Source organism: Pseudophryne corroboree, chromosome 2 (genome assembly GCF_028390025.1).
Source record: "Pseudophryne corroboree isolate aPseCor3 chromosome 2, aPseCor3.hap2, whole genome shotgun sequence".
Lineage (NCBI taxonomy): Eukaryota > Metazoa > Chordata > Amphibia > Anura > Myobatrachidae > Pseudophryne > Pseudophryne corroboree.
In genome coordinates, this window is record NC_086445.1 from 536746648 (window position 1) to 536770689 (window position 24042).

Below are 24042 nucleotides of genomic sequence, written 5' to 3' on the forward strand. Positions count from 1 at the left end.
GATGCTGTGTAGCAGACGTTCCCTGGACACCGCCTTTATCAGGAGATCGTCCAAGTAGGGGATTATGTTCACTCCCATTATGCGCAATTGTAGCATCATCTCCGCCATGACCTTTGTGAAGACCCTCGGAGCTGTGGATAATCCGAAGGGTAAGGCCTGAAACTGGAAATGGTTTTCCAATATAGCGAACCTGAGGTAAGCCTAATGAGGGGGCCACGTAGGAGTGTGAAGGTAAGCATCCTTGACATCTAGAGACACCAGGAACTCCGCCTCCTCCAGAGCGTACACCACCACCCTCAGACTCCATCTTGAATTTGAACACCCGCAGATACGGGTTGAGAGACTTCAGATTCAAGATGGGGAGCACCGAACCGTCTGGTTTGGGAACGACAAAAAGACTGGAGTAAAACCCCATGCTTCATAACGGAGGAGGTACAGGAACTACCACCCCTGTCTGCAAAAGTTTGTGAATAGCCTCTTGCAAGGTAACTTTAGCTGTAAAGCTGGTAAGCCCGACTTGAAAAACCTGTGAGGAGGTCTCTCACCCAAGGATCCCGGCAGGACTCCGCCCACACGTGGGTGTAGTGTTGAAGCCGAGCACCTACCTGAAAGTCGCCTTGTTGCTGGAGCCAACCGTCATGCGGAGGGTTTAGCGGCCGGGGATCCAGGGAGACGGCAGTAGCGGGTTTACAAAACTTACCACGAGATCCTCTGGAGGTGGTGGAGACCAAACGGCCTAGCAGGTGGCGCAGCCGACAGTAGGCAGGTAGACTTGCTTGGGAGATCCACTTATTCAATTAGTCTCCAAACAAGGCATCACCTGTGAAGGGAAGATTTTCCACACCCTTTTTGGAATCAGCGTCCACCGCCCATTAACGTAACCATAGAGCTCTGCCCGTGGAGACCACCATAGCAGTAGTGCGGCCATTGATCTTACACAACTCCTTTATAGCTTCGCTCATAAAATTTGCAGCATCCTGTATATGTTGCAGCAGGGTAACTACCTCATCCCGGAGTAGAGAGTCTAAACCATCAATAACATTATCAGACCACTTTACCACAGCCCTGGAGATCCACCCGCAAACTATTGTGGGCGCTGTGCTAAGCCTGCTGTCGTGTAAATGTGCTTGAGCGTTGTCTCAATTTTATGGTCAGCAGGCTCTTTTAGGGATACAGCCCCGGGGACAGGCGGTACGAATTTCTTAGTCTGGATACAGATTCCCAGACCTTCCTATCCTCAGCTGGAAGGGGGAAGGTAGATAAAAACCTCTGAGGAATTTTAATTTTTTTATCAGGGTTCAACCAAGCCTCCCTGGCCAGGGAATTTAACTCCTATGACACCGGAAAGGTAGCAGAACACATGGGTCTAACATTAAATTATAACTCCTCATCTGGCTCCGCCTCCGGTATGTGAAGGACCTCCCTTATAGCAAAAATAAGGGCCTCCACCCCAGGGGTCAGAGAGCTGTCCTCCTCCATATCATCATTATCCACATCTGGCTGACCAGAATCAAAATCAGACTGGAGCACCTGTTGCAATAAGCGTTTGTGGGAAACCCCTAGAGGGGGCTGTGAAACCTTTATAGAATCTGCTGCCTTAGCCACACAATCAATTGAGTGTCTTAACACCTGTCTCTATCTTCTAGCAGCAGCTAGTTCAGAATTTACATTGTGAATCATGCTCTTAAAGCTATTCAACCAGTCAGGTGTCTGTGAGCTGGGTCCTTGAGGAGACAAGGAACATTGCTCGCACATGAGAGACCCCGCAGAAGACGGGGTAGAATTACAAGCAGCACACATAACCCAGACAGCCCTGTGGAGTGACACAGAGGAGTAGACCCAGCACACAGAAACACAAAGTGTGAAACAATGTGTATGTACTAATAGTGCAGCGGCGCTACCACTGGTACCCAGGTATACAGCCTGTAACAGTGTGGGTCCTGGAGGAGCAGCCTGCATGCAGCCTTTGATGTCCGCAGCAGCAGGAAATGGCGCCTTCCCGACGTTGGTCCCGCTCCGGGAAGCCCCGCTCCTTGCAACGGCGCGTGGTCACTCACAATAATATACTGGCCACAAGTGTAAAACACTGCATTTTAGTCATGAACAGTACACACAAAGCCTTAAAGACAGTGAGCACTGTAGGGCAATAACCCTGAGCCAGTTATATCCGCAGCGGGCACTGCAGCTCTGGGCCCGTGACCATCGCATGACTTGCCGCCAACACTGCATCGGGGACCCGCTAACCGGGACCCTGGTGTAACACTCACCACACCTGGTTTCGGCATCTGTTAGAGGGTGGCGGCTAGCTGCTGGTGTGGGCACACATACTGACGATGAGTGATCATCACCTCAGGAGCTCAGTGTCCTGTCAACTGGGATTACGAACCATTAACCCTCAGGAGGTCGGTTCGGTCCCCGCTCTAAGTCCCACAAAGCAGGTAGTCTGTCCGCCAAGCAGAGCTACCTGAAAATAAGAAACTTAAAAGAAAAATCTCTGGAGCTCCAGAGAAGTGCACCCGGCTCCTCGGGCACAATTTTCTAAACTGAGTCTGGTAGGAGGGGCATAGAGGGGAGGAGCCAGTACACACATATACGCACACTAAAAATGTTAAATTGCCAGGCTCCAGTGGAACCAATCTATACCCCATGGTACTAAAGTACAAGACCCAGTATCCACTAGGACGTAAGAGAAAGTGAGCATTTGAGAAATATGAAAGTGCAGGTTGCATGGTGACTATTCAATCAGCCAGCAGTTCCAAAATAACCACCTCTGGATTCCAAAGAGGCAGCAAAACAGAGAAGGGACTTAAAAGGGAAGATATTTTATCATCTTTGGAGTAGGTTATTATAATCTTAAATCAGATGGAGATATCCTTAGCTTGGACTAGCAAAAGTATGAACCAAGAATCTCATACATTTACCTGAATGAGAATGTGATCTCCCTGACCCGTCTGGTCAGAACAGCTCTCCAGCTCATCCAGTACCTGTACTTCTTTGGAATCTGCATTCCAGTATCCCAGCAGCTTGCAAGTTTGGTCATCTCTTTTCTTTAGAATGGACCGAAAAAGAAAAAAGTAGAAAGTTGTAGGTCTATAACCATATAACAGAATCAAAAGTGTAAATTATAAGAATGATAGAAAAAAAATGCATTTACCAGCATGTGCTGAAAACGAGATGCAGTACTTACATAATCATTTATCAGCATGCATGAGTGTAATTAAATTTAATTCCTCATAGGAATACTCATAGGAATACTGTAGGTGTTGGTTAACACTGAGTTGAGCTTGGCATCATAGTCAAAACTTCCAGCTTTTTCGGGGTTAGACAAGAGTCATGGCTTCTGAGTAACAAAATCACCACCACGTGACAAATTTTAAGTCCTCGCTCTTTGTCAATACAGTTACAAAAAGATGATTTCAAATAGTTTAATAAGTACACTTGTGTTAGAGTAAGTAACTGTAACTGACTTGCATCAGACCATCCACTTGCAGCAGGTATATTAAAATGATCAGATTTCCCCTTTCTGTATCACAGTTCCAGACAAGGCCACTAGTCTTACCTGGAAAACTTCCGGACAAGAAAGAGATAAGCCACTAGTCTTATCCGGAAAACTGTAAATTTTGAAATCTAAGATGCCACACTCACATGAGTGCTGATGGCGATGAAGAATTTCCAGGAATAAATCCACAAGATTCAATTATTTTTATTTTTGAAACATATTTACAGTTAAATGTGGGTGATGATCAGCATCTAGTATAATAGCACCCTCTAAATATGGCATTTATATAACTAAAATCATAGTTCAACCGGTTTTCTGGTGTCTTCAGAGGGGATGCAGTTAACTTACGGCTGTTGGGATTCCTGACGGCCAGTAGGCTGATGCCAGAATCCCGACAGCCAGCGAAATGCCACCGTTCGGAATCCTGACCAAAGCCCACCACCGTGCCTAAAGCGTGGCGAGCGCAGCGAGCCTGCGAGGGGAATCGCGCTCGCTGATGGGATTCCAGCTGTTGGGATTTCAGCGTCGGTCTCCTGACCGCCGAGATCCCAACTGCTGGTATTACATACCGGACCCCTTCAGAGATACTGTACATAATGATAACGTAAAATAAGCAAGAATTATGACTTCTATGAGATGGTAACTGTTTACGGGATGCAGTTAATTTATCGACTGTTGGGATCCTGGGCAGTCAGGAGACCGATGTCGGAATCTCGGCAGCCATCGAAATGCCGCCGGTGGGAATCCCGACCACAGCCCCTAGTTCCCACTCGGGTGTTGGTCCATGCTGAGGGGGAATATAATAGTGTGCACTCACGGCCAGGATTCCACCTGTCGGGATTATGGCTTTGTTCTCCTGACTGCCGGGATCCCGACCGCTGGTATTACATAACAGACCCCTGCAAGCACATGCTAGACATCAGAATACAGAAGAAAACTGAATGAGTAGTGCTTATTTTCTCTCTTTTTTCAATGCACTCAGTAAACTATATTAGTACATATTGGCAATTAATCTAGAGAAGCCCAAAGCAGTTCTCCACCAGAAATGAACGAAAACAATGTTCCAAAACCTCCCCCTTAATTAAATGTTTTTCTCATTTAAATGTAAAACAATTTCCCATTTTCCTTATGCACCACATATTCACTTCTCACGCTGCTCTGTGTATCATGCATGTGTCAGTCATCCACTCATTTCTAGTAGGTGAGCCACACTAGCTGGACATTCCATCTAATATTGGGGGTCATTCCGAGTTGATCGCTCGTTGACGTTTTTCGCAATGGAGCGATTAAGGCAAAAATGCGCATGCGCATGGTACGCAGTGCGCATGCGCTAAGTATTTTAGCCCAAAAGTTAGATTTACTCACGTCCGAACGAAGAATTTTCATCGTTGAAGTGATCGGAGTGTGATTGACAGGAAGTGGGTGTTTCTGGGCGGAAACTGACCGTTTTCTGGGAGTGTGCGGAAAAACGCAGGCGTGTCAGGATAAAACGCGGGAGTGTCTGGAGAAAAGGGGGAGTGGCTGGCCGAACGCAGGGCGTGTTTGTGACGTCAAACCAGGAACGAAACGGGCTGAGCTGATCGCAATGTAGGAGTAAGTCTGGAGCTACTCAGAAACTGCTAAGAATTTTCTATTCGCAATTCTGCTAATCTTTCGTTTGCTATTCTGCTAAGCTAAGATACACTCCCAGAGGGCGGCGGCCTAGCGTGTGCAATGCTGCTAAAATCCGCTAGCGAGCGAACAACTTGGAATGACCCCCCTTGTGAAGACTGCTGTTAGCCCTTCAAGCTACATACTAAAGACAGAACTGTTATGGGCAGGATGCACAGAGAAAAGTCAGAGCAGGACGTGTCAATAAAATGGTTTCAAATGTATATTTTTCGTTCTGTAAACAGCAAAAACGTAATGCTAATAAAGGGTGAAGTATGATAAGCAAAAGAAAAATAATTTTTCTAATGTAGATCATTTATTGAAAGCCGGCCTACTTATAAGTCAACATTTATTAAACGCAAAAAAAAAAAATCACACATATATATAGGTTGAGTATCCCTTATCCAAAATGCTTGGGACCAGAGGAATTTTGGATATCGGATTTCTCTGTATTTTGGAATAATTGCATACCATAATGAGATATCATGGCGATGGGACCTAAATCTAAGCACAGAATGCATTTATGTTTCATATACACCTTATACACACAGCCTGAAGGTAATTTTAGCCAATATTTTTTATAACTTTGTGCATTAAACAAAGTGTGTGTACATTCACACAATTCATTTATGTTTCATATATACCTTATACACACAGCCTGAAGGTCATTTAATACAATATTTTTAATAACTTTGAGTATTAAACAAAGTTTGTGTAAATTGAGCCATCAGAAAAATAAGAATTTACTTACCGATAATTCTATTTCTCGGAGTCCGTAGTGGATGCTGGGGTTCCTGAAAGGACCATGGGGAATAGCGGCTCCGCAGGATACAGGGCACAAAAAGTAAAGCTTTAGGATCAGGTGGTGTGCACTGGCTCCTCCCCCTATGACCCTCCTCCAAGCCTCAGTTAGGATACTGTGCCCGGACGAGCGTACACAATAAGGAAGGATTTATGAATCCCGGGTAAGACTCATACCAGCCACACCAATCACACTGTACAACCTGTGATCTGAACCCAGTTAACAGTATGATAACAGCGGAGCCTCTGAAAAGATGGCTCACAACAAATAATAACCCGATTTTTGTAACTATGTACAAGTAATGCAGATAATCCGCACGTGGGATGGGCGCCCAGCATCCACTACGGACTCCGAGAAATAGAATTATCGGTAAGTAAATTCTTATTTTCTCTATCGTCCTAGTGGATGCTGGGGTTCCTGAAAGGACCATGGGGATTATACCAAAGCTCCCAAACGGGCGGGAGAGTGCGGATGACTCTGCAGCACCGAATGAGAGAACTCCAGGTCCTCCTTAGCCAGGGTATCAAATTTGTAGGATTTTACAAACGTGTTTGCCCCTGACTAAATAGCCGCTCGGCAAAGTTGTAAAGCCGAGACCCCTCGGGCAGCCGCCCAAGATGAGCCCACCTTCCTTGTGGAATGGGCATTTACATATTTTGGCTGTGGCAGGCCTGCCACAGAATGTGCAAGCTGAATTGTATTACACATCCAACTAGCAAAAGTCTGCTTAGAAGCAAGAGCACCCAGTTTGTTGGGTGCATACAGGATAACAGCAAGTCAGTTTTCCTGACTCCAGCCGTCCTGGAACCTATATTTTCAGGGCCCTGACCACATCTAGCAACTTGGAGTCCTCCAAGTCCCTAGTAGGCGCAAGACACCACAATAAGCTGGTTCAGGTGAAACACTGACACCACCTTAGGGAGAGAACTGGGGACGAGTCCGCAGCTCTGCCCTGTCCGAATGGACAAACAGATATGGGCTTTTTTGAGAAAAAAACCACCAATTTGACACTCGCCTGGTCCAGGCCAGGTCCAAGAGCATGTTCACTTTTCATGTGAGATGCTTCAAATCCACAGATTTGACTGGTTTTAAACCAATGTGTTTTGAGGAATCCCAGAACTACGTTGAGATCCCACAGTGCCACTGGAGGCACAAAAGGGGGTTGTATATGCAATACTCCCTTGACAAACTTCTGGACTTCAGGAACTGAAGCCAATTCTTTCTGGAAGAAAAATCGACAGGGCCGAAATTTGAACCTTAATGGACCCCAATTTGAGGCCCATAGACACTCCTGTTTGCAGGAAATGCAGGAATCGACCGAGTTGAAATTTCTTCGTGGGGCCTTCCTGGCCTCACACCACGCAACATATTTTCGCCACATGTGGTGATAATGTTGTGCGGTCACCTCCTTTCTGGCTTTGACCAGGGTAGGAATGACCTCTTCCTGAATGCCTTTTCCCTTAGGATCCGGCGTTCCACCGCCATGCCGTCAAACGCAGCTGCGGTAAGTCTTGGAACAGACATGGTACTTGCTGAAACAAGTCCCTTCTTAGCGGCAGAGGCCATAAGTCCTCTGTGAGCATCTCTTGAAGTTCCGGGTACCAAGTCCTTCTTGGCCAATCCGGAGCCATGAGTATAGTTCTTACTCCTCTACGTCTTATAATTCTCAGTACCTTAGGTATGAAAAGCAGAGGATGGAACACATACACCGACTGGAACACCCACGGTGTTACCAGAACGTCCACAGCTATTGCCTGAGGGTCTCTTAACCTGGCGCAATACCTGTCCCGTTTTTTGTTCAGACGGGACGCCATCATGTCCACCTTTGGTAATTCCCAACGGTTTACAATCATGTGGAAAACTCCCCCATGAAGTTCCCACTCTGCCGGGTGGAGGTCGTGCCTACTGAGGAAGTCTGCTTCCCAGTTTCCATTCCCGGAATGAAACACTGCTGACAGTGCTATCACATGATTTTCCGCCCAGCGAAAAGTCCTTGCAGTTTTTGCCACTGCCCTCCTGCTTCTTGTGCCGCCCTGTCTATTTACGTGGGCGACTGCCGTGATGTTTTATCCCACTGGATCAATACCGGCTGACCTTGAAGCAGAGGTCTTGCTAAGCTTAGAGCATTATAAATTTACCCTTAGCTATATTTATGTGGAGAAAAGTCTCCAGACTTGATCACACTCCCTGGAAATTTTTTCCTTGTGTGACTGCTCCCCAGCCTCTCGGGCTGGCCTCCGTGGTCACCAACATCCAAAACTGAATGCCGAATCTGCGGCCCTCTAGAAGATGAGCACTCTGTAACCACCACAGGAGAGACACCCTTGTCCTTGGATATAGGGTTATCCGCTGATGCATCTGAAGATGCGATCCGGACCATTTGTCCAGCAGATCCCACTGAAAAGTTCTTGCATGAAATCTGCCGACTGGAATTGCTTCGAAGGAAGTCACCATTTTTTTACCATGGCCCTTGTGCAATGATGCACTGATTTTAGGAGGTTCCTGACTAGCTCGGATAACTCCCTGGCTTTCTCTTCCGGGAGAAACACCTTTTTCTGGACTGTGTCCAGAATCATCCCTAAGCACAGGAGACTTGTTGTCGGGATCAGCTGCGATTTTGGAATATTTAGAATCCACCCCTGCTGTTGTAACAGTATCCGAGATAGTGCTACTCCGACCTCCAACTGTTCCCTGGACTTTGCCCTTATCAGGAGATCGTCCAAGTAAGGGATAATTAAGACGCCTTTTCTTCGAAGAAGAACCATCATTTCGGCCATTATCTTGGTAAAGACCCGGGGTGCCGTGGACCATCCAAACGGCAGCGTCTGAAACTGATAGTGACAGTTCTGTACCACGAACCTGAGGTACCCTTAGTGATAAGGGCAAATTTGGGACATGGAGGTAAGCATCCCTGATGTCTCGGGACACCATATAGTCCCCTTCTTCCCGGTTCGTTATCACTGCTCTGAGTGACTCCATCTTGATTTGAACCTTTGTAAGTGTTCAAATTTTTTTAGATTTAGAATAGGTCTCACCTAGCCTTCTGGCTTCAGTACCACAATATAGTGTGGAATAATACCCCTTTTCTTGTTGTAGGAGGGGTAATTTAATTATCACCTGCTGGGAATACAGCTCGTGAATTGTTTCCCATACTGCCTCCTTGTCGGAGGGAGACCTTGGTAAAGCAGACTTCAGGAGCCTGCGCAGGGGAAACGTCTCGACATTCCAATCTGTACCCCTGGGATACTACTTGTAGGATCCAGGGGTCCTGTACGGTCTCAGCGTCATGCTGAGAGCTTGTCAGAAGCGGTGGAACGCTTCTGTTCCTGGGAATGGGCTGCCTGCTGCAGTCTTCTTCCCTTTCCTCTATCCCTGGGCAGATATGACTCTTATAGGGACGAAAGGACTGAAGCTGAAAAGACGGTGTCTTTTTCTGCAGAGATGTGACTTAGGGTAAAAACGGTGGATTTTCCAGCAGTTGCCGTGGCCACCAGGTCCGATGGACCGACCCCAAATAACTCCTCTTCCTTTATACGGCAATACACCTTTGTGCCGTTTGGAATCTTCATCACCTGACCACTGTCGTGTCCATAAACATCTTCTGGCAGATATGGACATCGCACTTACTCTTGATGCCAGAGTGCAAATATCCCTCTGTGCATCTCGCATATATAGAAATGCATCCTTAAATGCTCTATAGTCAATAAAATACTGTCCCTGTCAAGGGTATCAATATTTTTAGTCAGGGAATCCGACCAAGCCACCCCAGCTCTGCACATCCAGGCTGAGGCGATCGCTGGTCGCAGTATAACACCAGTATGTGTGTATATACTTTTTATGATATTTTCCAGCCTCCTGTCAGCTGGCTCCTTGAGGACGGCCCTATCTATAGACGGTACCGCCACTTGTTCTGATAAGCGTGTGAGCGCCTTATCCACCCTAAGGGGTGTTTCCCAACGCGCCCTAACTTCTGGCGGGAAAGGGTATACCGCCCATATTTTCTATCGGGGGGAACCCACGCATCATCACACACTTCATTTAATTTATCTGATTCAGGAAAAACTACGGTAGTTTTTTCACATCCCACATAATACCCTCTTTTGTGGTACTTGTAGTATCAGAAATATGTAACACCTCCTTCATTGCCCTTAACGTGTGGCCCTAATAAGGAATACGTTTGTTTATTCACCGTCGACACTGGATTCAGTGTCCCTGTCTGTGTCTGTGTCGACCGACTAAAGTAAACGGGCGTTTTAAAACCCCTGACGGTGTTTTTGAGACGTCTGGACCGGTACTAATTGTTTGTCGGCCGTCTCATGTCGTCAACCGACCTTGGCGCGTGTTGACATTATCACGTAATTCCCTAAATAAGCCATCCATTCCGGTGTCGACTCCCTAGAGAGTGACATCACCATTACAGGCAATTGCTCCGCCTCCTCACCAACATCGTCCTCATACATGTCGACACACACGTACCGACACACAGCACACACACAGGGAATGCTCTGATAGAGGACAGGACCTACTAGCCCTTTGGAGAGACAGAGGGAGAGTTTGCCAGCACACACCAAAAACGCTATAATTATATAGGGACAACCTTATATAAGTGTTTTCCCTTATAGCATCTTTTTTATATATTTCTAACGCCAAATTAGTGCCCCCCCTCTCTGTTTTAACCCTGTTTCTGTAGTGCAGTGCAGGGGAGAGCCTGGGAGCCTTCCCTCCAGCCTTTCTGTGAGGGAAAATGGCGCTGTGTGCTGAGGAGATAGGCCCCGCCCCTTTTTCGGCACCTCGTCTCCCGCTCTCAACGGATTCTGGCAGGGGTTAAATATCTCCATATAGCCCCCGGAGGCTATATGTGAGGTATTTTTAGCCAAAAATAGGTTTTCATTGCCTCCCAGGGCGCCCCCCTCCCAGCGCCCTGCACCCTCAGTGACTGCCGTGTGAAGTGTGCTGAGAGGAAATGGCGCACAGCTGCAGTGCTGTGCGCTACCTTAAGAAGACTGAGGAGTCTTCATGCCGCCGATTCTGGACCTTCTTCTTGTTTCAGCATCTGCAAGGGGGCCGGCGGCGAGGCTCCGGTGACCATCCAGGCTGTACCTGTGATCGTCCCTCTGGAGCTAATGTCCAGTAGCCAAAGAAGCCAATCCATCCTGCACGCAGGTGAGTTCACTTCTTCTCCCCTAAGTCCCTCGTTGCAGTGATCCTGTTGCCAGCAGGACTCACTGTAAAATAAAAAACCTAAGCTAAACTTTTCTAAGCAGCTCTTTAGGAGAGCCACCTAGATTGCACCCTTCTCGGCCGGGCACAAAAATCTAACTGAGGCTTGGAGGAGGGTCATAGGGGGAGGAGCCAGTGCACACCACCTGATCCTAAAGCTTTACTTTTTGTGCCCTGTCTCCTGCGGAGCCGCTATTCCCCATGGTCCTTTCAGGAACCCCAGCATCCACTAGGACGATAGAGAAACAAAGGTTTCACTACCTCACTCTCACTCAAAAAAGTCCGTATTTCGGAATATTTGGATATGGGATACTCAACCTGTATATATATGTATATATATATATATATATATATATATATATATATAGAAGTGGGAATCAGCGGCACTCAGCAGGCAGAGCAACTGGTTAAAACGTCTTTAATGTGGTCTTTTAACCAGTTACTCCGCCTGCTGAGTGCCGCTGATTCCCACTTCTATCTATTGGATCTTGCTACAGATCACAGAGGGCACCGCAGCAAGTATCACTCTCTATACCCGACTGAGTGCCGTACCTAACCGCTGCTTATATATATATATATATATATATAGAGAGAGAGAGAGAGAGAGAGAGAGATGTAATAAGATCACAGCCATTTGATGAATAGACATAAATGCGCAACAATAACGCGTCCTTGTAAGTGGCATTCAAGTGTTGTAAAACGCAAGAGCCAAAGTGAACAGTCAGCAATACTAACTGTTCAATAACCAGCATAGATTTTCAGCAATCAATGTTCTACTATTTTTTCATTGCATACTTTATGTATATAAGTAAATAAACTGTGCATCATAATGTAGTAAAGGTTATTACTGAAATTTTGAATTACAGAGATTGCATTAATGTTTTCATAACATGCTGTTAAATGCCAATGTCAACCTGTGGTTCACAGATATAGATGTGGGTCACAGAATGGCAAATCTTTCTTGTCTATAACGGCAACTGCCAAAACGACCTTGATATTGTTCTGTGCAGATGAGCGGAAAAGCAAAGTCAGACAAGAATGTAAATAAAATACATACATAAAATACAACTTTGACACCATTTGGCTGGACAAAATCTTCCTCCTGAATCACAAACAGAACATGTATATTGTAATATGACAAACTTCCCAAAGGTCACTCCCTGCTCAGGATAAAGAACAGTGCAGAGATACTATACTGGTAGTGACGTTTCATTTCTTCATAAGATACATTACAGTTACATTACCTTTAATAAAGAAAGCAGCTCTATTTTCACAATGCAACATTTAGGGGAGGAATTCACTTGTTTTGAGTATAGTGTTAGTTAATGTGTGCCCGACGGAGCAATTCAATTGTTCCTCCGATCGTGCACAAATGTTGCGGGCTCCCTCCTGAAGTGGAGAGCAGAAATGTGCGAAAAGTTTGTGGTTTGGGTGCCCAATAATTAATGGGTGCCTAAAACAATTGTTTCGTTGTGCTCAAAATATATATTGTATAATAAACAGGAAGAAACCCCCATTCAAACATCTTTAACATTCGCAGAAATACACCTGTGCTGTTTTATACAATAACAGAGAGACCCCCTAGGAGAAACCCTACTATAGTCCAAAAAATAGTAAACAACCCCTGCGTATGATATGTCGGTGTTGACCATGTCAACATTCATCATGTAGACAGTGATGAAATGTCAACATGTTAGAATCTCATCATATCGTTCCTGGTGGTCTTCTGGAAGCATCTTCCAGGTCCTAGCGGTCATGTGACCAGCACTTCCAGGTCAGACCTCCGATCTTCCAGCATTCCAGTAAGCATTTCGCTGCAATCCCTAACCCTAATCCCTACACAATTCCATCCCTCTAGTGCCTAATCCTAATCTCCAACCCTCCTCGCATCTTAACCCTAACCTAATATTGACATTCTAACAATGTTGCAATTTCAACATTCTAAGAATGTCGGCGTGTTGCCAGCCGACATTTTAACAATGTGATCATCATAACTGTCTACGTTGTGGTGTCAACATTATGAATGTGAACATTGTTATGGTCGACCTTATGACTATGTCCCCTCCCAAATGCTACCAGATGATAAGCACTGGGGTTCTTCCTAAACCTTAAATCCGGCTGAGGGGGCAGAGGTGATGAACAAGATTGCACATTGAATAGAGTTTCATTTATTAAGTATAAAACAATATATTTTCTTCTTTCTTGCTCATACGTAAGGCAAACTAAATACAGGTTTGAAAATCACGGTGTCCTCTGCTCCGGTGAGCGCTGCCAGGCACCGGGTCCCCCATATGCTGCACTGTGACCCATATGCTGCAAAACGGCAGCGCACTTTACAGCACCGGGGGTCACAGCGCAGGAGAAGGACCCGGCATCCGGAAGTCTCCTGAAGCAGCGCGGACCGGCTCCCTGGACAGGTGAGTATATTATCCTGCTTGGGGGGTCCGCAGCGCGCGGGGGTAGTCGCGATGGGTTGGGGGGGGCCTGACCGGGCGGCAGCTGTAGCATCGATGTCGGCAGGGGCAGCGCATGCACAGCAGGACATCGGGGTATTTTTTACGAAAAAATACCCCGATGATGCTGTAAAGAGGCATCACAGGGACAGAGCATGACCGCAAGCTCTGTTCCTGCATGCGATAATTGATACATCCCTGAGATGTAATCAATTATCGCAGTGCGAGTTTGGGCGATTTTATCACCTGTTATCCGCATCCTGGATGCGGATGGTGATAAATAGGCCCCTAAATGATCAAACTCTTTCCCCTGACCAGCTGATCACAAGCAACCAGCAGTGTCACACTCTTTATATGCACCCACACCTCCCCTATTGAGGCATCCTCAGCCTAGCAGTAAACAGCCTGGGCTGTTTTCACTGTAGGAAAGGGACGACAGACTTGTTTACTCCCTGGTAGGCAGAAACCAGAGCAGGATGCTAGATGGGACTGATTGATGATTTGGAAGGGGACATGCTTACTGCTCATTTTTACTTATTTTAGTTTTTGTCATTTTAATGATTACTACTTTAAAACATCAGACAGACTCGTACGTAACCAGCCGATATCTGCAGTTCACAGGCTATTACATTTACCCCAGTATCTCTGGGTACATATGCCCATGCTTCCAGTTGGCAGTTGTACAATAAAGATGAGCAGAGGCCCTGCCACCCTCAGAGGTCATAGCGCAGCTAAAAAGACATACTGTAGGGCCTGCCCACCCTCATCCTAATGCTAGCTGGGACTCTACGTAACCAATTACCTCTAGATGTAATGCAACAGTATACTGAGGTAAGCTGTATTAATAAGTGTATCCACTTTTATATGGTTGTTTTTTGCTCCATTTGTTCCAATTGTTTTGGTCCCAATTTTAAATGAAAAAAAAAAACAACAATAGTAATAAACTTTATTTTTACTTATTTTTGCCGCCATAAAAAAAAACAAACCCCAAGGGGCCGATACGAGTTTGGAGCAAGTAAAACCATGTTGCTATAAAAGCCTACTGCGTGCATTTGCATGTAGCCCATAAACATTTTACATCTGTATTTTACACTGCAATTTAGATTTCACTTTGGACACAGCCCCTTTCACATGTAAATCACTGTGCACATATTACATCTACCCCACCTGCAGTGTAACATGGTTTTACCAAGGTGCAGATACTATTTTTTTGCTTTGCTCCCACCTCAGATTTAGCACCAAAATGTTTAGTTTACTAAAACTGAGGGTCATTTATATGACCAGCAAACAAAACTTTTGGATTGTGTGGTTGGGAAGCTGTGTCTCTGGCATCCTGTGTGATAAGAGGGGCCAAGCTATTTCATGGCATTTATCAACCGTGTTTAGCTTGACTATTCATTATAACAGTATTCACATTTTGGCACAGGCACAAATGATCCCTGTGTCTGCAAAAATGTACAAACATTTCCCTCTTGTCAGCGCTCCAGTCAGAACTCAGCATGAGCAAAACTTTTCTAAGGCTTCCAACATGTGCATCTGAGTGATCCCTAAAAGATCATGCAGGTAACCTGTCAGTTTAACTACAGCTCATGGACTATTTCTTATCCATCTTGTGTATTTTAGATACTCCATGCACATCTATAACTCAACACATTACTATTCTGCGTAATTATTTGCCCAGCATTGTGCAAAGGCTTGTAGACCGAGGACAATATGCTTAATCAGACTGATAGGAAAGTAGATTACAGTAAATTACCTGGTATCCAGTGCAATGAATAAAAAGCTGTTTAGAGAAGCTAAAACAGGATGATTAAATCTATTTTAGGTGACCAATTACCTTGAAAAATCAACATTTTCTTTTGCAAGAGGTGCTGCCACAATTTGATGCACAAAGAAGCTTTGTATCAAGTAACAAGAATTCAGAGATTGAATAAATGGCAGTTTCTAGAGATTACACACTGAAGCTATGTTATTGGTTGTGAAGGAGACTATCACTCCACCAAATTGAAGAAATGTGGAATGGTAATGCCTCAGATACAGTAAAATGTGATAGAGTCTAGGTAATTTCGAAACACCTTGGATTATAGATTTCCGGAATATGCTGGGCTCAGAGAGAGACACTAGGCAAATATGATAGGAATGAATGCAGAGAAATATAATTTGATCTAATTTGGTGGTAAAATACCTAGATATTATTTGCTGGTTATATGTTGCTTTTCTCTCGTTTGTAGTACAGTGCATATAAAGGGGGGGAATTGTCTCTCCTTACGGCCATCACTAGATGGTGCCCAATGAAGCAATTTAATAGTTGCTGTGTTAGGGAGCGCTGAGCTGTGGGGAGACATATTTTAGCTCGCAGGCCTGCGAGCTAAAAATGTGCAAAAAATTAATCGTTTGGGTGCCCAAACAGCACTATTCGCAATTGCGTCCATTAGTTTAGTCGAGTATAGATGCTTCACGTGGCGAAACCCAACACTATTGTGCACGATCGGCATGATAAGGGCATCAATTGAATATTGCCCCTGCAATCTCTCATCACTTTTAAAACAAGACTTATGGTAAGAACTTACCATTGTTAAATCTTTCTGCGAGGTACACTGGGCTCCACAAGGATTAACATCAGGGTGTAGAGTAGGATCTTGATCCGAGGCACCAACAGGCTCAAAGCTTTTGACTGTTCCCAAGATGCACAGCGCCGCTTCCTCTATAACCCCGCCTCCGTGCACAGGAGCTCAGTTTCGTTAACCAGCCCAATGCAGTAACAGGTGCCAGAGACGACAATCGCTCGTAGCCAATTACACCACACACTCACCACAGGAGAGGGTGTCAGCGGCTATGCCAATACCAACCCAAAGAAGCTAAGTGCGTCAGGGTGGGCGCCTTGTGGAGCCCAGTGTACCTCGCAGAAAGAGATTTAACAACGGTAAGTTCTTACCATAAATCCTGTTTTCTGCTGCGGGGTACACTGAGCTCCACAAGGATTAACATCGGGGATGTCCTAAAGCAGTTCCTTATAGGAGGGGACGCACTGTAGCGGGCACAAGAACCCGGTATCCAAAGGAAGCATCCTGGGAGACGGAAGTATCGAAGGCATAGAACCTAATAAACGTGTTCCCTGAGGACCATGTAGCCTCCTTACACAATTGTTCAAGGGTCGCACCACGGCTTTGATGGTAGCAGGAACCGGATGACCACCCTGTACATAAGCATGTGCAATAACCATTCTAATCCATCAGGCCAGAGTCTGCTTGGAAACAGGCCAGCCACGTTTGTGAAAACCAAACAGTACAAAAAGATAATCAGATTCAGGCTCTGTTGTAGAAAGGCCAATAGTTTGGCTGTACTAAACTTGAAAACGTCATGATTGTGAGACGCACACCAAGTAAAGTAAGCATTCCAGACCCTATGGTAGATCCAAGCAGAAGCCGGCTTACGGGCCTTCAACATAGTTTGAACGACTGCCTCAGAAAAACCCTTGGCCCTCAGGACGGAAACTTCAAGAGCCATGCCGTCAAAGCCAGACGGGCCAAAACCTGGTAAACACAAGGGCCCTGAACGAGGAGGTCTGGATGTTGTGGAAGTAGAAAGGGATGATTCCTCAAGAGACCCTGTAGATCGGAGAACCAGTGCCGCCTGGGCCACGCTGGAGTGACCAGAAGCAGGTTTCCTCCTTCTTGTTTGAACTTCCGTATTACTCTGGGCAGGAGTGACACCGGTGGGAACAGATACGGCAGCTGAAAGTTCCATGGAATTGCCAGAGCGTCCACGAACGCAGCTTGAGGATCCCTTGTCCTTGCTCCAAAGACCGGAACTTTGTGATTTTGTCGAGACGCCATCAGATCCACATCTGGAAGGCCCCACATGTCCACGAGAAGTTGAAACACCTCCGGATGGAAGCTCCACTCTCCGGCGCGTACGTCCTGACAACTGAGATAGTCCGCTTCCCAGTCCAGGACGCCCGGAATGAACACAGCTGATATGGCCGGCAAATGGAGCTCTGCCCACTGAAGATCCGTGATAGTTACCTCATTGCCACGCGGCTTCGAGTGCCGCCTTGATGATTTATGTACGCCACCGTGGTGGCGTTGTCCGATTGTACTTGAACAGGTCTGTTCTGTATTAGATGCTGGGCCATTGTCAACGCATTAAACGCTGCCCGCAGTTCCAGAATAGTTATCGGGAGTAGAGACTCCTCCTTGGTCCACCGACCCTGAAGACAGTGTTGTTCCAACACCACGCTCCAACCTCTCAGACTGGCATCTGTCGTCAGAAGGACCCAGTTGGATATCCAGAAGCGACGACCCCTGCTCAATCGTTGGTCCTGAAGCCACCAGCTCAGTGACAGGCGGACCTCCGGAGACAATGAGATCATGTGAGATCTGATCCGGTGAGGCAGGCCGTCCCACTTGGTCAGAATTAACTTCTGCAGAGGGCGAGTGTGGAATTGAGCATACATGTCGAAAGCCGCCGACACCATGAGACCTAGCACTTGCATTGCCGAATGTATCGACACTTGCGGATGAGATAGGAAGCATTGAATCCTGTCCTGAAGCTTCAGGACTTTCTCCTGAGACAAGAACAACCAATGGTTGTGAATGTCCAATAACGCTCCCAGATGTAACATGCTCCGAGCAGGAACTAGGGAGGGTTTCTTCCAGTTGATCAGCCACCCGTGGGCCTTCATGCACTGGACCGTCAGATCGAGATGACACAGGAGAAGTTCTGGGGAATTCGCCAAGATCAACAAATCGTCCAAGTACGGTAGGATCCTGATCCCTTGACAGCGGAGTGTAGCCGTCATGACCGCCATAACTTTGGTGAAAACCCAGGGAGCCGTTGTCAAACCAAAGGGTAACGCCCGAAATTGGTAATGAAGGTTGCCCAACGCAAACCTCAGGTACTGCTGATGAGACACCACAATAGGAATATGCAGGTAGGCATCCTGTGTTTCCAGGGAGACCATAAAGTCCCCAGGTTCCAAGGCCAGAACAATAGAGCGCAGAGTTTCCATACGAAACTTGGAGACCCACACTTGCTTGTTCAAGAACTTCAGATTGAGAATGGGCCGCGAGGACCCATTCGGTTTCGGAACTAGGAACAGCGGTGAATAGTACCCCTTGCCTCTCTGGGCCAGAGGCACCTGTACCACCACTCCTGTGGTCAGGAGGGAATGAACCACCGAGTTCAAGTGTTTGCTTTTGCCGGATCCAGAGGCACATCTGTCAGGCAAAATCGATGAGGGGGACGATTCTTGAAGGGTATGGCGTAACTTCAAGTGATGACTTCCCTTACCCAGGTATCTGAAGTGGTCTTTAACCATTCCTGGGCAAAACCTAGAAGTTGGCCCCCACCCTGGGATCCCCCAGAGGGAGGCCCGCCCCGTCATGCGGCAGGCTTGTCAGTTTTGGAAGCGGGCTGACGGGCGGCCCAGGCCCGCTTCGGTCTGGGCTTTGCAGGTCTGGAAGCACGAGTTTGCTTTGGGTACGCCTGACCTTTTGCTTTACCTGGAGGATGAAAGGGCAGAGGGAAAGTACTTTTAGCCTTCTGTGCAGAAGGAGCCATACTAGGTAGGCAAGCTGTTTTAGCAGTAGTCAGATCAGCCACAATCTTATTGAGGTCTTCTCCAAAGAGAATGTCTCCCTTGAAAGGAAGCAACTCCAGGGTTTTCTTGGAATCCATATCCACCGACCAGGATCTCAGCCAAAGGATACGTCTGGCCAAGACGGACGTAGTAACAGCCTTGGACGCCAGCACCCCGGCATCGGAGGCCGCCTCCTTAAGGTACAGAGAAGCCATGGTAATATACAAGAGACATTGTCGAGCATGCTCAGATGCGATGGAATGCAGTTCCGCTTCATGCTCCTTAGCCCACGCCTCAACAGTTTCAGCAGCCCATGTTGCTGCAATGGTTGTCCTATGCACAGCCCCCATTAGAGTGTAAATCGCTTTCAAACAACCCTCCACACGTCTATCCGTCTGTTCCTTCATAGAGGTGACGGTACTTACTGGCAGAGCAGAGGAAACTACCATGCGCGCCACATGAGATTCTACGGACAGAGAAGTTTCCCAATTCTTACATATCTCCGCAGAGAGAGGATAGCGAGCCAACAGTTTCTTATTCGGTGTGAATTTTGCCCCCGGATTTTCCCAGTATTCCTGACGTATGTCAACCAGGTGTTCAAAATGAGGTAAAACTTGTTTAACCACCTTCTTACGTTTAAACCTATCCGGTTTCTTAGAGACAGCCTCAGGCTCAGGATCATCAGACACCTGAAGAATGAGCCTAATTGCCTCAATCAAATCCGGGACATCCACCAATGATTTCCCTTCCCCATCAGAAACATCTGAGTCAGTGTCTGTGGGATCAGTATATGCACCATCCTCCTCAGAGGACGTTTCGGGGATAGCAGTGGATTGGGAGGAGGTAAAGGCCCGTTTAGAAGACGACTTAGTCTTAGGAGGGCGAGTGTGACACTTAGATTTAATCAATGACCGGTTCAAATGCTGTAACTGAGTGGAGATTTGATTTGCCCATAGCGGATTAATAGCAGGCACCATAAACTGCTGCAGTGGCACAGGTGGTCCCGCAGGGGGCGCCAATTTAGTTACAAGTGTGTTTAACAGTGTGGAAAAGGTAGACCAAGGTGGGTCCTGTGATGCCCCTGCTGCTACAGACCCACTGGGAGGTAAGAAACCCCCTGAACCTGAACTCTCAGCTGCCATATTTTCGTCCAACGCATCTATGGCATCACCACCACGCAATGTGGGAGAAGCCCCAGCTCCGTTGCCACATGTAGCTGACATACTAATGTGCACAATATCGGGCAACCTGGTACAAGTCTTAGCAGCGATATACCTAGCAAGAACCCCCCCCAGTGAAGGTTATAACAGCAAAAAACGGTAGTTCTAGAGCTATATAGGGTGACTATAGATCACAAGTAAAAATACACAGCAAGTATACCTTGTGAAACAAATCTTATATTATACAGAAAATAAGAATTTACTTACCGATAATTCTATTTCTCGTAGTCCGTAGTGGATGCTGGGGACTCCGTCAGGACCATGGGGAATAGCGGCTCCGCAGGAGACAGGGCACAAAAGTAAAAGCTTTAGGATCAGGTGGTGTGCACTGGCTCCTCCCCCTATGACCCTCCTCCAAGCCTCAGTTAGGATACTGTGCCCGGACGAGCGTACACAATAAGGAAGGATTTTGAATCCCGGGTAAGACTCATACCAGCCACACCAATCACACTGTACAACCTGTGATCTGAACCCAGTTAACAGCATGATAACAGCGGAGCCTCTGAAAAGATGGCTCACAACAATAATAACCCGATTTTTGTAACAATAACTATGTACAAGTATTGCAGACAATCCGCACTTGGGATGGGCGCCCAGCATCCACTACGGACTACGAGAAATAGAATTATCGGTAAGTAAATTCTTATTTTCTCTGACGTCCTAAGTGGATGCTGGGGACTCCGTCAGGACCATGGGGATTATACCAAAGCTCCCAAACGGGCGGGAGAGTGCGGATGACTCTGCAGCACCGAGTGAGAGAACTCCAGGTCCTCCTCAGCCAGGGTGTGCCCCTGACCAAGTAGCAGCTCGGCAAAGTTGTAAAGCCGAGACCCCTCGGGCAGCCGCCCAAGATGAGCCCACCTTCCTTGTGGAATGGGCATTTACATATTTTGGCTGTGGCAGGCCTGCCACAGAATGTGCAAGCTGAATTGTACTACACATCCAACTAGCAATCGTCTGCTTAGAAGCAAGAGCACCCAGTTTGTTGGGTGCATACAGGATAACAGCAAGTCAGTTTTCCTGACTCCAGCCGTCCTGGAAACCTATATTTTCAGGGCCCTGACAACATCTAGCAACTTGGAGTCCTCCAAGTCCCTAGTAGCCGCAGGTACCACAATAAGCTGGTTCAGGTGAAACGCTGACACCACCTTAGGGAGAAACTGGGGACGAGTCCGCAGCTCTGCCCTGTCCGAATGGACAATCAGATATGGGCTTTTGTGAGACAAAGCCGCCAATTCTGACACTCGCCTGGCCGAGGCCAGGGCCAACATCATGGTCACTTTCCATGTGAGATATTTCAAATCCACAGATTTGAGCGGTTTAAACCAATGTGATTTGAGGAATCCCAGAACTACGTTGAGATCCCACAGTGCCACTGGAGGCACAAAAGGGGGTTGTATATGCAGTACTCCCTTGACAAACTTCTGGACTTCAGGAACTGAAGCCAATTCTTTCTGGAAGAAAATCGACAGGGCCGAAATTTGAACCTTAATGGACCCCAATTTGAGGCCCATAGACACTCCTGTTTGCAGGAAATGCAGGAATCGACCGAGTTGAAATTTCTTCGTGGGGCCTTCCTGGCCTCACACCACGCAACATATTTTCGCCACATGTGGTGATAATGTTGTGCGGTCACCTCCTTCCTGGCTTTGACCAGGGTAGGAATGACCTCTTCCGGAATGCCTTTTTCCCTTAGGATCCGGCGTTCAACCGCCATGCCGTCAAACGCAGCCGCGGTAAGTCTTGGAACAGACATGGTACTTGCTGAAGCAAGTCCCTTCTTAGCGGCAGAGGCCATGAGTCCTCTGTGAGCATCTCTTGAAGTTCCGGGTACCAAGTCCTTCTTGGCCAATCCGGAGCCACGAGTATAGTTCTTACTCCTCTACGTCTTATAATTCTCAGTACCTTAGGTATGAGAAGCAGAGGAGGGAACACATACACCGACTGGTACACCCACGGTGTTACCAGAACGTCCACAGCTATTGCCTGAGGGTCTCTTGACCTGGCGCAATACCTGTCCAGTTTTTTGTTCAGGCGGGACGCCATCATGTCCACCTTTGGTCTTTCCCAACGGTTCACAATCATGTGGAAGACTTCCCGATGAAGTCCCCACTCTCCCGGGTGGAGGTCGTGCTGAGGAAGTCTGCTTCCCAGTTGTCCACTCCCGGAATGAACACTGCTGACAGTGCTATCACATGATTTTCCGCCCAGCGAAGAATCCTTGCAGTTTCTGCCATTGCCCTCCTGCTTCTTGTGCCGCCCTGTCTGTTTACGTGGGCGACTGCCGTGATGTTGTCCCACTGGATCAATACCGGCTGACCTTGAAGCAGAGGTCTTGCTAAGCTTAGAGCATTGTAAATTGCTCTTAGCTCCAGTATATTTATGTGGAGAGAAGTCTCCAGACTTGATCACACTCCCTGGAAATTTTTTCCTTGTGTGACTGCTCCCCAGCCTTTCAGGCTGGCATCCGTGGTCACCAGGACCCAGTCCTGAATGCCGAATCTGTGGCCCTTTAGTAGATGAGCACTCTGCAGCCACCACAGAAGAGACACCCTTGTCCTTGGAGACAGGGTTATCCGCTGATGCATCTGAAGATGCGATCCGGACCATTTTTCCAGCAGATCCCACTGAAAAGTTCTTGCGTGAAATCTGCCGAATGGAATCGCTTCGTAAGAAGCCACCATTTTTCCCAGGACCCTTGTGCAATGATGCACTGACACTTTTCCTGGTTTTAGGAGGTTCCTGACTAGCTCGGATAACTCCCTGGCTTTCTCCTCCGGGAGAAACACCTTTTTCTGGACTGTGTCCAGAATCATCCCTAGGAACAGCAGACGTGTCGTCGGAGACAGCTGCGATTTTGGAATATTTAGAATCCACCCATGCTGTCGTAGAACTACTTGAGATAGTGCTACTCCGACCTCCAACTGTTCTCTGGACCTTGCCCTTATCAGGAGATCGTCCAAGTAAGGGATAATTAAGACGCCTTATCTTTGAAGAAGAATCATCATTTCGGCCATTACCTTGGTAAAAACCCGGGGTGCCGTGGACAATCCAAACGGCAGCGTCTGAAACTGATAGTGACAGTTTTGTACCACGAACCTGAGGTACCCTTGGTGAGAAGGGTAAATTGGGACATGGAGGTAAGCATCCTTGATGTCCAGGGACACCATATAGTCCCCTTCTTCCTGGTTCGCTATCACTGCTCTGAGTGACTCCATCTTGATTTGAACCTTTGTATGTAAGTGTTCAAATATTTCAGATTTAGAATAGGTCTCACCGAGCCGTCTGGCTTCAGTACCACAATATAGTGTTTCCAATACTGTTTCCAATACTGCCTCCCTGTCGGAGGGAGTATTGTTTCCAATACTGTTTCCAATACTGCCTCCAATACTGTTGTTTCCAATACTGTTTCCAATACTGCCTCCCTGTCGGAGGGAGACGTTGGTAAAGCAGACTTCAGGAACCTGCGAGGGGGAGACGTCTCGAATCTCCAATCTGTACCCCTGGGATACTACTTGTAGGATCCAGGGGTCCACTTGCGAGTGAGACCACTGCGCGCTGAAACTCTTGAGACGACCCCCCACCGCACCTGAGTCCGCTTGTACGGCCCCAGCGTC

At 47.1% G+C, this 24042-nt stretch overlaps 1 protein-coding gene across 4 annotated transcripts in view; it reads right to left on the reverse strand.

Annotated features, from left to right (window-relative positions):
• The window catches only part of SPOCD1 (SPOC domain containing 1), a 493492-nt gene that overhangs the window by 355693 nt on the left and 113757 nt on the right, over positions 1 to 24042 (reverse strand). For all 4 annotated transcript variants that reach the window (XM_063954236.1, XM_063954237.1, XM_063954233.1 and 1 more), the window contains exon 3: positions 2922 to 3047. In XM_063954236.1, coding sequence (XP_063810306.1) covers positions 2922 to 3047 — 126 coding nt within the window. The remainder of the gene's footprint in view (positions 1 to 2921; positions 3048 to 24042) is intronic.